Source organism: Cornus florida, unplaced genomic scaffold, assembly GCF_030987335.1.
Source record: "Cornus florida cultivar Cherokee Brave unplaced genomic scaffold, ASM3098733v1 CherokeeBrave_3.0.0_Hap2_Chr03, whole genome shotgun sequence".
Lineage (NCBI taxonomy): Eukaryota > Viridiplantae > Streptophyta > Magnoliopsida > Cornales > Cornaceae > Cornus > Cornus florida.
In genome coordinates this window covers 60,084,145-60,097,982 of record NW_026775573.1, presented here as the reverse complement: position 1 = coordinate 60,097,982, position 13,838 = coordinate 60,084,145, and the positions used below count along the sequence as shown (strand labels likewise).

General features: G+C 37.2%; 1 protein-coding gene across 1 annotated transcript; it reads left to right on the top strand.

The window, feature by feature from the left end:
- The first annotated feature begins 7,989 nt into the window (after nucleotides 1-7,989).
- Nucleotides 7,990-8,439, top strand: LOC132301655 (uncharacterized). Its single transcript, XM_059798894.1, has one exon. The coding sequence runs from the start codon at nucleotides 7,990-7,992 to the stop codon at nucleotides 8,437-8,439; it is 450 nt and encodes a 149-aa protein (XP_059654877.1).
- Nucleotides 8,440-13,838: the final 5,399 nt, after the last annotated feature.

The window sequence follows — 13,838 nt, the reverse complement described above, 5'->3', positions numbered from 1 at the left end:
TTTTTCCCCTTTTTGTTTTCCTTTGCATAATCTCACTTTTTGTGCTTGGATCTTTTTTCAGCTTTGCATGCATTCATGTTATTTAATTTCCAACATACTTGTATTTTTACTTTTGTAGAAAAACATGTTAGTTGCTTACTTTTTCGTAAAAAGGGCATGAATGCATAGTTTCTTAGAAACATTCTTAATTTTTTGGGTTTTAGTGTAATTAATAAAGTAATTATTGGTGGTCGCTTAAACCAAAGCTTGCAAAGTGGACTAAGATGAGTGTGGCCAAGTTCTACATTTATAATTTGCCACTACTACCTTTCACTAAAAATATAGTTAGGGTAAGTAAGGATCGTCCCAAGGGATTGGTGGGTCGTATTAGGTTGTGAAATCGAGATTAGGGTTAGTAGGTCGAGTGATTAAAAGATTGGTTGGTGATTAAATTATACTAAGATGCAACTTAGACTAAAGTAAACAATTAAATGCAACAGAGGGAAAATATGAGAGAGAGAGATCTTGGGGTTTAGAGATCACCACTAAGCATAGCTTTTCTACACCCTTAATGAACTATTAATAAGGGGAAAACATGTATTGTAACAATAGTGTGAGTGTGTGGTTGTTTCAACAAGTATGGATGACCAATTAAGTATATATTGTCTAAACAATATAATGAATAGCGCAATATATCAAACTAAGCTATTAATCCTTTCTTTAAGCTCACAATCCAAACATATCACAAAATTAGAGAAATATGCTACTTGCATTCATAAGTATGGAACATCAAATAACAAGCATGGATTGTCCTCCCATTTAACATCTAAACTACAACTACACTACAATTAAGCTAATGATATGAAATTAAACTAATTAAACTAAGGAAGAGGCACAATCCATCAAGAAATGAGAATGAACCATCAAATAAAGCACAAGGACATTCTATTAAGCACCATGTCTTGACAATCTCTAGATCTATAGCATGAATACACATAGACATGCATCAACAACACAAGAAATAGAGATAAGCACATGAACATCTATTCTAGCATACATAGACATATAGATAGAATGAAATGATCAATTGGAAGCATTAAACTACACAAATCATTGAATAAACAAGATCTATGTATATAAATATGTCAAAACATCTATCACAATACAAATCCCCTCAAAAATACATAAATCAAGATGTAGAAAGCATGCTTAGGGCTAACTCTAGCCCCAAGAGGATGTCTAGCCACTCATGGATGGTGTTTCCCAACCCTCAAAGGCTAACTCCATGGTAGAGATTGCTCCTCTTCTTAGTTGATGGAAGAACTCTAAGCTTGTGTCTCTAGCCTCCTCTCTAAGAATATGGAAATTGTATCCAAAAGTCTAGTGTAGCCTCAAGTGTGTCTCTTTTGTAAAAATGGCTCATTTTCCTTATATAGGTAGGTCAAATGGCACACCCAAATATCTAGGCTCGTGCACCAATATTCCTCCCCAATGATTGGATATAAAACAACTTGTAATGAACTGGAAATTGTATTTTCTCGAATTTTGAGAAGTTCGATCAATTGAACTTGTGGTGAAATTGATCGAACATGGCTGAGATCTATCGAACTTAAGTTGGATCGATCCTCTTTGGCAGCGCCTTTTTGGGTAAAGACAAATCTGAGATATTTTGGAGATATTTTTGGGAAAGAGACCAAAGTGGTAGGTGGGGTGGTACAACTAGATAAGATGGAATCTTTTCGATCAATCTGAAGAAAGTTGGATCGATTGAACTTTATGGGATCTTTGGATAAGGACAAAATAGCTCAGATCCATCTTAAAGTGCTGAGATCGATGAACTTTCGATCGATCGAACATTTACTGAAATCGATCGAACTTGCTGAATTTGCACCACTTGCTTCCTTTTGCTCCCACTTTGCTCCTTTCTTTGATTCATCTCAAGATTACTTCAATTATGCTCTTATTTAGCTGAGTTAGCTTATTTTTGGGATAAGTACCTGAAAAGGACAATAACATGAAATTAGCCTAAAGCGGAAAAGTAAGATAGATAAAGGTCCTAGAATACCTAAGATTAAGGGGTTTAAATGCGCACTTTTCAGCGCTCATCAATTATTTTTCATCTTAGGGACCATTTTGTAATTTAATTTGGAAGATATTTTGAAAAAAGACCTTTTTGCAATTTTTGGAAAGTGTGACAAGTGTCACACTTCCATTGAGCCACTTGTTAACATTGTGGTGAACCACCTGGAGGCTTAGTATAATGACACATGGAGGGTGGAGATTCACCCATTTGTTGGCCTAAGATTGAGCACTTGTTGGCATGAATGGTTGATAAGTGTAAGCTTAATATTAAGCCTTGGATGATCACTTAGGATGGTGACAAGTGTAGGCTCCATATGTAGTCTTGTATTAGTGTGTGTGCTAGAAGTAGTGCAAGAGAACATAATGAGTGGAGGATTTCACCAAAATTATTTTAAGGTTTTCATTTTAATTTCATTTCATCTATTTCCTCTCAAACCCTGACCTAGCCACCACTGAAGCAAAGCTTGGCTTAGAGCTTTAAGCTTCATTTTGGTCCCCTTCCACTCACCTTTGGCCATAAAGCTTGGAATACAAAAGCTTTGCCTCACCTTCCTCTTCATAAACCTAGAAGGAAAACTTGAAATTCCTTTGTTTCCCTTGGATTTAAGCAGAACAATCCTCGTATAAGGTAGGGGGTGATTTATGTTTATGATCTTGTTGTTAATATATGCTTTATAACTTAGTATAAATTGAATACATGTCTTTAATCTAAATTTTAAGTTAGTAGATAATAATACATTGCATGAAATTAAGCTAAGACATGATTTTTGGAAAAGGCCATGACTTGATTCATAACTTATATTAAATTGAAGTCATTTAAGGTTGTTTTGAAATCTAGAGAAATTAATTAACAAATTTAGTTAATTTTCATTTATATGTTCCTGTGATTTAAATCAGGTTTTGAAGTAATATATGTAATGATCATGATAGGTCATTTAACATATATTAAATTGAGAATATTTGGATGAGAAATGAAATCTAAAGAAATAAATTATTTTATTTAATTAATTTCCATCCTTGTTGTATTAATGATTTGAGTACGTATTTTATGTTGATTTTGAAAACTTGAGATGTAATTGTTATGACTACGACTAAGGCATGGTTCTAGTACGGGGGATTGTCCCCCTACAAGTCTAGTGCGCACATAGGGAGGTTCCTGTGGGCTAATAACCCTAAAGTAACCACGTTATCGGTCTGATCTGGCGTGATGTCCGAGTATCCACTTTTGTTTGATTTCGCACTTTAAATTCCAAGCTGATAACTTTGTGAGTTTATATTTTATTGCGTTGTGTTGGAAGTTCCAATGTCGGTTAAACATTATAGATATAGTGATTTGTAATTTTATTATTCTAATGTAGCCTAGGATGATCTCTTAGGCTCATTTGGAACATAGACGTCAGGTGGCATGTACCACATGAATCGATTTACATTGAATTGCAAAGTTTGTAAAACTTTAGGTCATGCGCATATCCATTTCCTACGAGTAACTCGTTTACTCACCCTGTGGTTTGGAGTTATTTTTTAGGTAAAGAAACGTTATTTTGGGATGCACAACATCCCTAAGCTTGCTTGACTACTTGGAGTATTTTTGACATACTAAAATATGCACTTGTTAACATATCATACTTTGTTTTTGGTTTTATTATGTCAAAACATGTATTTATTGTTCAAACTATGTAATGTGCACTTAAGTGCACCTTTTGATACTCATTGAATGTGTATGTAATGAGGCCAAGGGTCAAAGACATTATATGACATGTAAACGATGAGAAGCTTGAATTCTTGACAACCCTAACACGTGATTGATAATCAACCCATCACCACCACTCCCTACCGCTTCTCGTGGAGGCCACAACAACCCAGATTTTCACTTTCTTCCAATCTCTCCTCAATACTACCCCTCTGCACCTCACATACTCCTCGCCCTCAGCAGTTTACCTCCCACCAAAAAAATAATCCATCACCAGCATGGAAGATAGAGGATGTTGGAAATAAAGGGGAAACGTGTTTATCTTTCTATGACGGCCCTGGATTTCCAAACCTAGTGCGTCCTATAATTACCCGAAGATGACACTTTAACAGATCCAGAATGCGGAAGCAAAACTTAAATAAGTCTTTTGAGATGTACGTCATCCCAAAGACACAAGAATGGCCTATCGAGAAGTCTCGTGACTCGGGGAAAACAAGACCGATGCTATAATTTTAAAACCCGCCAAGAATTGGACCATGGATAACATGGTCATTTCAATCTGAAATAGGTGCCACCGTGCACACCATTGGATAGACAACGAAAAATTAATGAAGATAGACTCAAGAATCACTTGATTTAGAGTCCGGATGGCAAAGATTTCAAGTCCCAAAGTCGAAGGAAGGGAAACCCATCCTGGTTCAAACCAAATCCTGACACTACCTTACTAAACTTGGATAACTTGAGCTATAAGTGAAATCTCATACTGTAATTGGTACCATTGGAAAGCTTATTTCGATATGGTCAGTTTAGACTCAAGAATGGACCAATTCAGAGTTAAAGTGAAAGAGATACGACCATTTGAAGTTGGGAAGTCAATGCTGAGTCAACCTATGAATAGTACTATGAGCGCTCGTCCAAGGGCTAGGAGCGCTCGTAATTAGCCCTAAGCTTTCTGCCTAAAATTGGAGCGCTTATCCACTGTAGGCTGCACCAGAAATGCTAACTTGATATGCAATTTTGATACCTTAAATTACATTTTTTGGAAAAAAAAAGTTGTGAAGTGACCTCCCCTAAAATCATATTTTCTATACAACCATGTTGAAAGAAGTTTTTATTTTTCATGAAAAATACCCAAAATGCCCTTATATCAGTTTTGGCAAAAAGAATGAAGTAATGGGTCCAAAGGGAGCTCATTTCACCAAGGATGAGGTTGCGTGTAAAATCGGGCATGCACACAAATGTAATAATCATAGATACATGTGCTCCAATGGCCCATGGTGACATAGCATGTCATATGCAAAATATGACCCATCAGCCCTAGAAATCTCATAAATTCCATAAAAAAACTATGAAATTAATTTAGCATATCTCGTATTAGGATTCGGTAATTTGATATATCGAATGGCCTTATCTCTTTAAATGAATTCCTAATATCTTCAATGATGCTACAATCATAGAAATTCCCAATCAATGATCTGTTTTGTGAGTCGTTGATGTATTATTTTTTATAATATAGCTTGACTTTGAATGAATTAATTATTAATTTTGTTTAAATTGAAGAACATGTATGGAGGAATAATGATTGCCTTAGGCGTCTTTTATAAAAGAAAAATATGAACAATACAAGTGCATAAGTAGGTATACACAATTGGGGGGATATTTTGCGCCAAAAATGAATGTTCTTTGCTATGGAATTAAGATGGATGAAAATGTGATCAAAAAACATGCAACTTAATGATTGGAAAAGATATATATATATATATATATATATATATATATATGCGCGCATGGATATTAATGGAGTTAGGAAAAATACAACGTGGGTTAGAAGAGAAATAGACTTGTTTAAGATAGGACTAACGTTAACACCGTTTAACACCGTTTTTAAATTTTGGTGGATATTAGAGTATGGTGAATTCAAAACGGTGCAGTTTTAAACTTTGGTAAACTTTTCTTATCTCAAAATAGTGCAGTTTTTAAATTTTTTTTAGATTAGTTGACGTGGTTTAACGCGAGTAATAGAAAGATTTTAAATGTCACATGTCAAATCAGTAACAAATTCAACTCAGGATAATTTAAAGAATATTTAACTTAAATGATCCAAGTCCCACATATAATACCCCCATTTAATTATTTTATTGTAAGAACTATGTATGTATATATTTTTGGCAGCAATAGGCAATTTTTCTGCAGATTGATTCACATTTTAAATGTTAATCAATTGTTGCCAGTATATGTGTTTGTCTATCTATATGTGTGTGTGTATATATATATATTTATCTATGAATGTATAAGGTTAAAATAGTAATTTTAGAATTCAAATAAATCATTCACAAATCAAAGGGTATAAAGGTCCATTAACATTGTTGGGTGTCAATGTTAACTTTAGCAACATAAAGGGGTGTAATCGTCTAAAAAATGGGCAAATTTCATTTAACCGTCAACAGGGTAAATCATAGGAGTGTCACGGTAATTAACCCTAATTAAAAATATATGTTTTAACTGAAGTCACACAATCCTTCATAACAAGTATGTCGTTTTCACATTCCTACCCTTTTGGTCTCGGTTTTTTTTTTTTTTTTTAAACGCATAAATTTTATATTGAAATTTAGAACAAATGTACTGAAAAATAAATTTAAGCATATTTAAAAAAATAATTAATGTACATTGATGGAGGAAAATTTTAATTTTTTAAATTAATGGAGTTTTCTCAAATTTTACTATAAATTATCTTTTTATTCCTAAACTGCCCAGCAGACCCTCAAGTCTCTCTCTAATCTCTCTCTAAAACCTTCCCCTGGTCCGACTCAGCCGACGCCTCCTCCTTCCTTGACGCGGTCGACGAATTGCTCACCGCCATTCGTGGCCGCCGAGAAGTCCGTCGCCGCCTGGCCGGTGGATCAAAACGTCGACGTAACAGACCCTCAAGTCTGTCTTCTATCTCTAAAACCCTCTCCATCTGGTCCGATTCCGCCGACGCCTCCTACTCCTTCCTCCAAGCGGTCGACGAATTGCTCCGCCCTTCGTAACCTGCGCCTCATATCGTGAGGGAGAAAATTCTTTTGAGGGGGATTTCTCCCCAGTTTGAGAAGCATTTTAGGAAGACAACGAATGGGGATGGATATTTGGGCCCACTTACTCACTTCTTCAAGCTCTCTCTGCTTGCTATTAATTCATTCTCCTTACTGCGTGAACCCCTTCACTCTTTGCTTTGTGGGTCGTATGCGCTGTCCCTTTTAATGAAAGGAGATCTTAGGAAAATGACTGAACCTGGTCTGCAGATCAGTACTGTTTGGGATTCGGTTAGGGATTTAATGCCTGAAATCGAAGTTCTGTTTTCAGATCAGTACTGTTTGGTTCTCAGAAATGAAGCGATGGCAATTTGGAGATGATTAGGAAAAGCCATTAGAGGGATTTTTATGGAGTTAGAGAATTCAATCCGCCGTGACCCGGCAAAAGGTGTCTGTTGAAATGGCTTTGATTATGGAGTTGTTGGAGAGATGGGTCGTTGGGTCATTTTATAATAATATAGGAAGGCAGTTTGAGAATTAAAAGATAATCTAAAATTCCATGCCCAGCGCTTAAAAAAAAAAACTTCATTAATTTAAAAAATTAGAATTTGACTTAATTTTTAGACCTTCAAAACGCCGTAACAATAATCTTTGCGTCCTCTTGTCCTTGACTAGAAACCATGGCGGTGAGCCCATCACGCATTGTATTGAGGGCTATTGGATCAGTTGTCTCGTTTAATTATTACGAATATAATGGTTTTCACTAGTCAACTCCTAATGCTAATGACTTTCTAATAAGTCTAGTATACACGGAGTAATTATTATTATCATTATTATTATTAATAATATTATTCTCCCCATTTTAAAACTGTTCACTGGTCTACGTGGAAAGTAAATCCACAAATAATTCCTCCCAGCTGGATAACAGAAACACACACGGACGAGGGCTGCAATCTATTTTAGGCCCACTGATATTTGTTTCTGTAGGATCATCCTGTTACCTTGTTTTATACCCATATATTATATATATATATATGTTCAGAAAACTATGGCAGGGTCAAACACAGGCTGAAAAGTAATAGCATTAGTGTTTCAAATAGCTTATATATATGCATTTGGAATGCACAACTAAAGTCATAACCACCATAACTATATATATAAGCCCATAACCACTAAGCTTCCTTTTGATCATCATATAAGCCTCAGGTGAGAAGCAGATTATAGAAAATGAGTGTAGAAGTGTTAGATGGTGCCACCATTGTTAGCTTTGTGGAAGATGAAGCATTCAACGGTTCAATCCATGACCGCTTCACCTGCCTTGACACAGACCATGACGGCCTCCTCTCCTATGCAGAGTTGTTGAAGGAGCTGCAGAATCTCGGGATGTTCGAGACCCACTTCGGTATTGATGTTAAGACCGAACAAGATGAGCTCTCCCACGTGTACACTTCCCTCTTCGTGCAGTTTGATCACGACTCGAATGGATCGGTGGATTTTGAGGAGTTCAAGGCAGATATGAAGCAGATGATGCTTGCCATGGCAAACGGGCTAGGATTCTTGCCCGTCCAAATGGTCCTAGAAGAAGACAGCTTCCTCAAAAAGGCAGTTGAACGCAAGTCCTCCAAGATAGTTGCTGCTCAACTTGTTTGTGAGTCATACGCAGCGGAAATTACTTAGAAAGTTTTTGTTTATTCTAAAAAACAGATATGCGTCCTTAACTTTGCTTATTTTATGCTTTAACAAGTAAACAGTTAATCACATATTGATAAAATAATGCAGAGTATAAAGTTAGAGATGACAGTAGGATTTTAGCGATGAAACCCCAATTGATAAAATATGTTAACTGTTATGGGAAAAACCTCGTGCACTATGCAGTCTAAAGTAAACTAATCCACTATGATTGAAACAAAGTATACCGAACTTTGACTCTGGCTCACACCCTATCGTTCTACACCACACCAACCACTGACGATCCTCTGGCTTTGCAACTCCTCGTCCAATAGCCACTTGATCTCAGACTGATACTTGATATTTGTAGAAGAGTAGCATGCAGATCAGAAAACACTCCATAAATGCTCCAACCCTTTCAAAGTGTGACTGTGCTTACTTCTGTTCTTCAATCGTCTGAGTGATATAGAAGAAGATCTACTTCGTCTGATTGTTGTAGATGCAACAGTACTTGTGGAAGCGATTTAAATCTGTATAACAAAAGCCGTGAATAAACCTTGTATATGACATGGTTTATATAAAGGTTGCAAAGTCCTATTCCTTCATAAAATAAAGGAAATCTCGTGTATAGGACTTTAGAAGGAAAGTGGAATCAAAAAGGGATTCAGCAGAACAAGGTAACAAGGAAACCTGTTGTCTTCAGGACTTGTGGAAGCGATTCCCATTTTTGCTACCAGTTCCTAAAGGACAGTGAGTAATCTTCGAAGGGTAGCTTCTAGAACCTGTTCCCAAATCTTGAACCGGTTCCCACTTGACAAAATCCAACCTCAATGTGGATTGTCTGTATTTTTGGAACCCTGATAATATAATCTGTATATTATTGTCCTAAGTGGGAAACAATGTCCTAAATCAGTGTTCTTTCCTTTTGATGATCAACCAGTACTTTCCTCTTCAGTGCAAACTTCCAACTCCGCAGTCGAGCTCAAGTCATATATGGTAACTGGAATTACAACTCGACAAGGACTTGTTTTGTTACCGAAATACGCCAAATATACAAAAATATATCTCATAATCTCCCCCTTTGACAATTTCGTGACAAAACCCTAAAAACAATTATAGTTTACCCAAAGTAGAAAAATAAATTACAATTGTTTAAAAAAAGGGGAAATTTATTAACTCTGTTCTCTTCAGCCTTTGGAAAAAAGATCACCTAAATTCTTACACACGGATCAAGCAAAACTACCAGTGAAAGCTTAATAAACCAATTAAAAACTCCCCCTGAATAGATTATCTAAACACAATATGAAAAGTTTAAAATCTCTCTCTTCCCCTCAATCAACTAACCACATGTTTGTTAGAGTTGCACTATATAATCAACCGAATTTGATTCCAATTGTTGTGGCGGAAACGCAAAATAACAACGCACATTGTTCGAGGAATAATCAAGCAATCATAAAGAAAAGAAATCACACACAAGAACACAAGATATACATGGTTCACCTAAATCTTAGGGCTACGTCCATGGAGCACACCGAACAAATTCACTATGAAAAAGATGAAGAATTACAAGGAGAATTCTCTCTTAATCTCTCTCAATTGCTCTCTCTTGTATTGGCACACCTTTATCTCTAACTTTCACCCCTATTTATAGAGTCCCAAACTTGTCCTACAAGAACTTGCCTTTTGTAGAATCCAAAAACAATAAGGAAATTAAATCAAATCAGGAAACTGAATTTTCCTTAAACCAATAAGGAAGTCAAATCAGATTAGGAAACTGAATTTTCCCTAACAGATTAGGAAATTGAATTTTCCCTAACAGATTAAGAAACTGAATTTTCCCTAAAATTCAGTACTCTTGAAGTTTCCATATAATTAAATCTTCCTAAAAATCATCCACCTAATAAGACTCCTTAAAAACCATAACAGTCTCCTACTTGGAGTTTGGAGCACTTGTAAACCCATTCCATCTTCTTCTCATGCATGTCCCATACATGTCGGTGTGCTTCTTTCTATCTTCAAGCTAGAAGACCAACTGAAGTTGGGCACAACTTCAGTTTCTCCATGGTCACTGTCTTGGTCAACATGTCAGCCAGATTTTTGGTGCCAAGTATTTTCTCAAGTGTCAACACCCCATCTTCTAACAAAGATCTGATAAAGTGATACTGAAGTCCTATATGCTTGGTCCTTGAATGAAATGCTGAATTCTTTGCCAGATGTATCGCACTCTGACTATCACTGTGCAAAACATTCTTCACCTATTCGAATCCCAACTCTGTTAACAAACCTTGTAACCAAATCATCTTCTTGCTGGCCTCTATCATCGCCACATACTCTGCCTCTGTAGTAGATAATGCTACAATCCTCTATATTTGCGATACCAAACTAACTGCAGTTGTACCCACCATGAACACATATCCGATAGTACTTCTTCTGTGGTCCACCTCACTAGCAAAGTCTGAATCTACATAACCATGTAGCTTCACTTCACCCCTTTTGAAACATAAGCATCTGTCTGTGGTACCCCATAGATATCTCAATATCCACTTTACTGCTTCCTAGTGTAGCTTGTTCGGATCCTTCATGAACTTGCTTACTGCTCCCACTGCATATGCAATGTCTGGTTTTGTGCACACCATGGCATACATCAAACTTCCATTGGCTGAGGCATATGGAATTTTAGCCATGAAGTTTTTCTCATCTTCTGTCTTCGAACACTGATTCTAAGATAATCAGAAGTGATTAGCTAAGGGAGTACTCACCGCCTTAGCATTATTCATGTTAAACCTCTTCAGAACCCGTTCAACGTACTCAGCCTGAGACAACTGCAAAGTACCTTTCTATTTGTCTCTGCTAATCCTTATCCTAAGAATCTACTTCACTGCACTAAGATCCTTCATCTCGAATTCACTATACAACTACTTCTTCAATTTGTTGATTTCTTCAAAATCAGAACCTGCCACTAACATGTCATCAACATAAAGTAGAAGATAATGATACTTGACTTAAACCTCTTAAAGTAGTAGCAATGGTCAGCGTTGCACTTATTGTAGCCATGTCACTTCATAAAACCATCAAACATCTTGTACCACTGCCTCGGGGCTTGCTTCAAACCATATAAGCTTTTCTTCAACTTGTACACTAGTTTCTTTTTCCCTTTGACTGAGAAACCCTCCGGTTGTTGCATGTAAATCTCCTCCTCAAGGTCACCATAGAGGAAAGCAGTTTTGACATCTAATTACTCAAGGTGCAACCCTTCTACTGCAACAATACTAAGAACTGAGCGAATGGTACTCAGTTTCACAATCGGGGAAAAAATGTCTATGTAGTCAATGCCTTGCTTTTGCTGAAAGCCTTTGACCACCATTCTCGCCTTGTATCTCTTGGAACCATCATGTTCCTTTTTCACCCTGTACACCCATTTGTTGTGAAAAAATTTCTTCCCCATGGGCAACTTGGCTAGTTCCCATGTTTTGTTGGAGATAAGGGACTTCATCTCATCTTCCATTACAAGCTCTTACTTGCTAGCATCTTCAACCTGACATGCTTCATCATAGCATTCAGGCTTACCATCATCTGTGAGCAACATATAATCCAAATATTTCCTATTCGGTACATGAGGTCACGTAAACCTTAGGTGCAGGCATAGGAGTTGGAATCTGCAATAAACTATGTTCTGTGAGTTCTGGCCAAGAACCCTTATCTGTCTGCTCTGCATCAACACTCTCTGGATCATCATCCAACTCAATAAACTTAGGCTTATTTTGTACAGGACTAGTTAACTGTGCTGCATCTCTATCCTTATACATCACCTTCTCATTGAAAATCACATCTCTACTTCTGATGATTTTCTTGTTCTGATTATCCTAGAGTCGATAACCAAACTCATCTCCGCCAAACCCAATAAAGATGCATTTTAGTGACTTGGGGTCGAGCTTTCCCTTAGCATGGTCACTAATATGCGCATATGCAATACAACCAAAAACTTTCAACCATGAAAGATTTACCTCTTTGCCACTCCATACCTTTTCTGGTATTCGATGCTCCAAAGGCACCGATGGTCCACGATTAATTAGGTAGGATGCTGTATTGACTGTTTCTGCCCAAAACTGTTTGGGTAGACCTGAATGTAAGCGCATGCTTCTGGCTCTTTCTGTCAATGTTTGGTTCATCAGTTCTGCCACCCCATTCTGCTATGGGGTTCCTTGCATAGTCCTTTCTAGTCTGATCCCATTATCAAAACATAACTTCTTAAACCCAGTGTCTTCATACTCACCACCATTGTCTGATCTCAACCTCTTGATCTTCAAACCTGTCTCATTCTCCGCCATGGCTTTCCACTTCTTGAACACATCAAATACCTCAGATTTGTGCTTCAAAAAATAAACCCATACCTTCCTTGTGTGATCATGAATGAAAGTCACGAAGTATGATTTTCCACCAATAGATGAAATAGTGGTTGCCCCCCAAACATCTGTGTGAACTAACTTAAGTTTCTCCTTTCTGAGATCTCTACCACTCTTCTTGAAACTGACCCTTGCTTGCCCATCATGCAACTCTCACAGAAGTCAACATCAATTGCCCATATGCCTGGTAGTTTCCCCTTTGAGTGCATAATCTTGAGCCTCCTTTCACTCATGTGACCTAGTCTCTGGTGCCAAAGGTTGTGATCTTCTCTATTTTCTGCAACTGCTATAGACCCACAAGCACTGGTAGTTGTGGAGAGAGTGCTAGATTTTTTACCACGTGCAATGGTCAGAGCGCCTCTGGAAACTTTCCACGAGTCTCTATTGAAAGTTGTAACAAAACCTTAATCTGACAATTGTCCCACCGAAATCAGATTCTTCCTCAAGTCAGGGATGTGTCTCACGTCCTTCAACTTCCAAGCTGACCCATTCAACTTGATTTGCACTTCACCCTTGCCAATGACGCAGCAAGGCTGATCATCACCAAGATACACCTTACCAAGGTTACTCAGTTCATAGCTATTAAATAGCTCTTTGTTTGAAGTGCCATGAAACGATGCGCCAGAATCTAAAACCCATGACTCTGCCTTGCTCTTCAAAGAGCATATCAATAAATCATCTGATTCTTCTGAGACAAAGTTTGCTTCAGTTTTTCTTTCAGTTCCCTTCTTTGGAAGTCTGCAATCAACACGATAATGTCCCTTTTTTCCACAATTCCAACACTCAGCGTCACTGAGATCTATGGAATTCCTGAAATTTTAAGACTGTGTCCTTCCATTCCTTGACTTAGATCTACCTCTGTTTCTATTATTGTTGCCCTTCTTCTTGTTTAAACCCTTGCCTCTGCTTTCAACATTCAACGCCGAACCACTGGTGGAAACCCTTGCTGTTTGCCTTCTGATTTCTTCAGTCAGAATCATGCTCATAACTTTATCAAACTTCAAT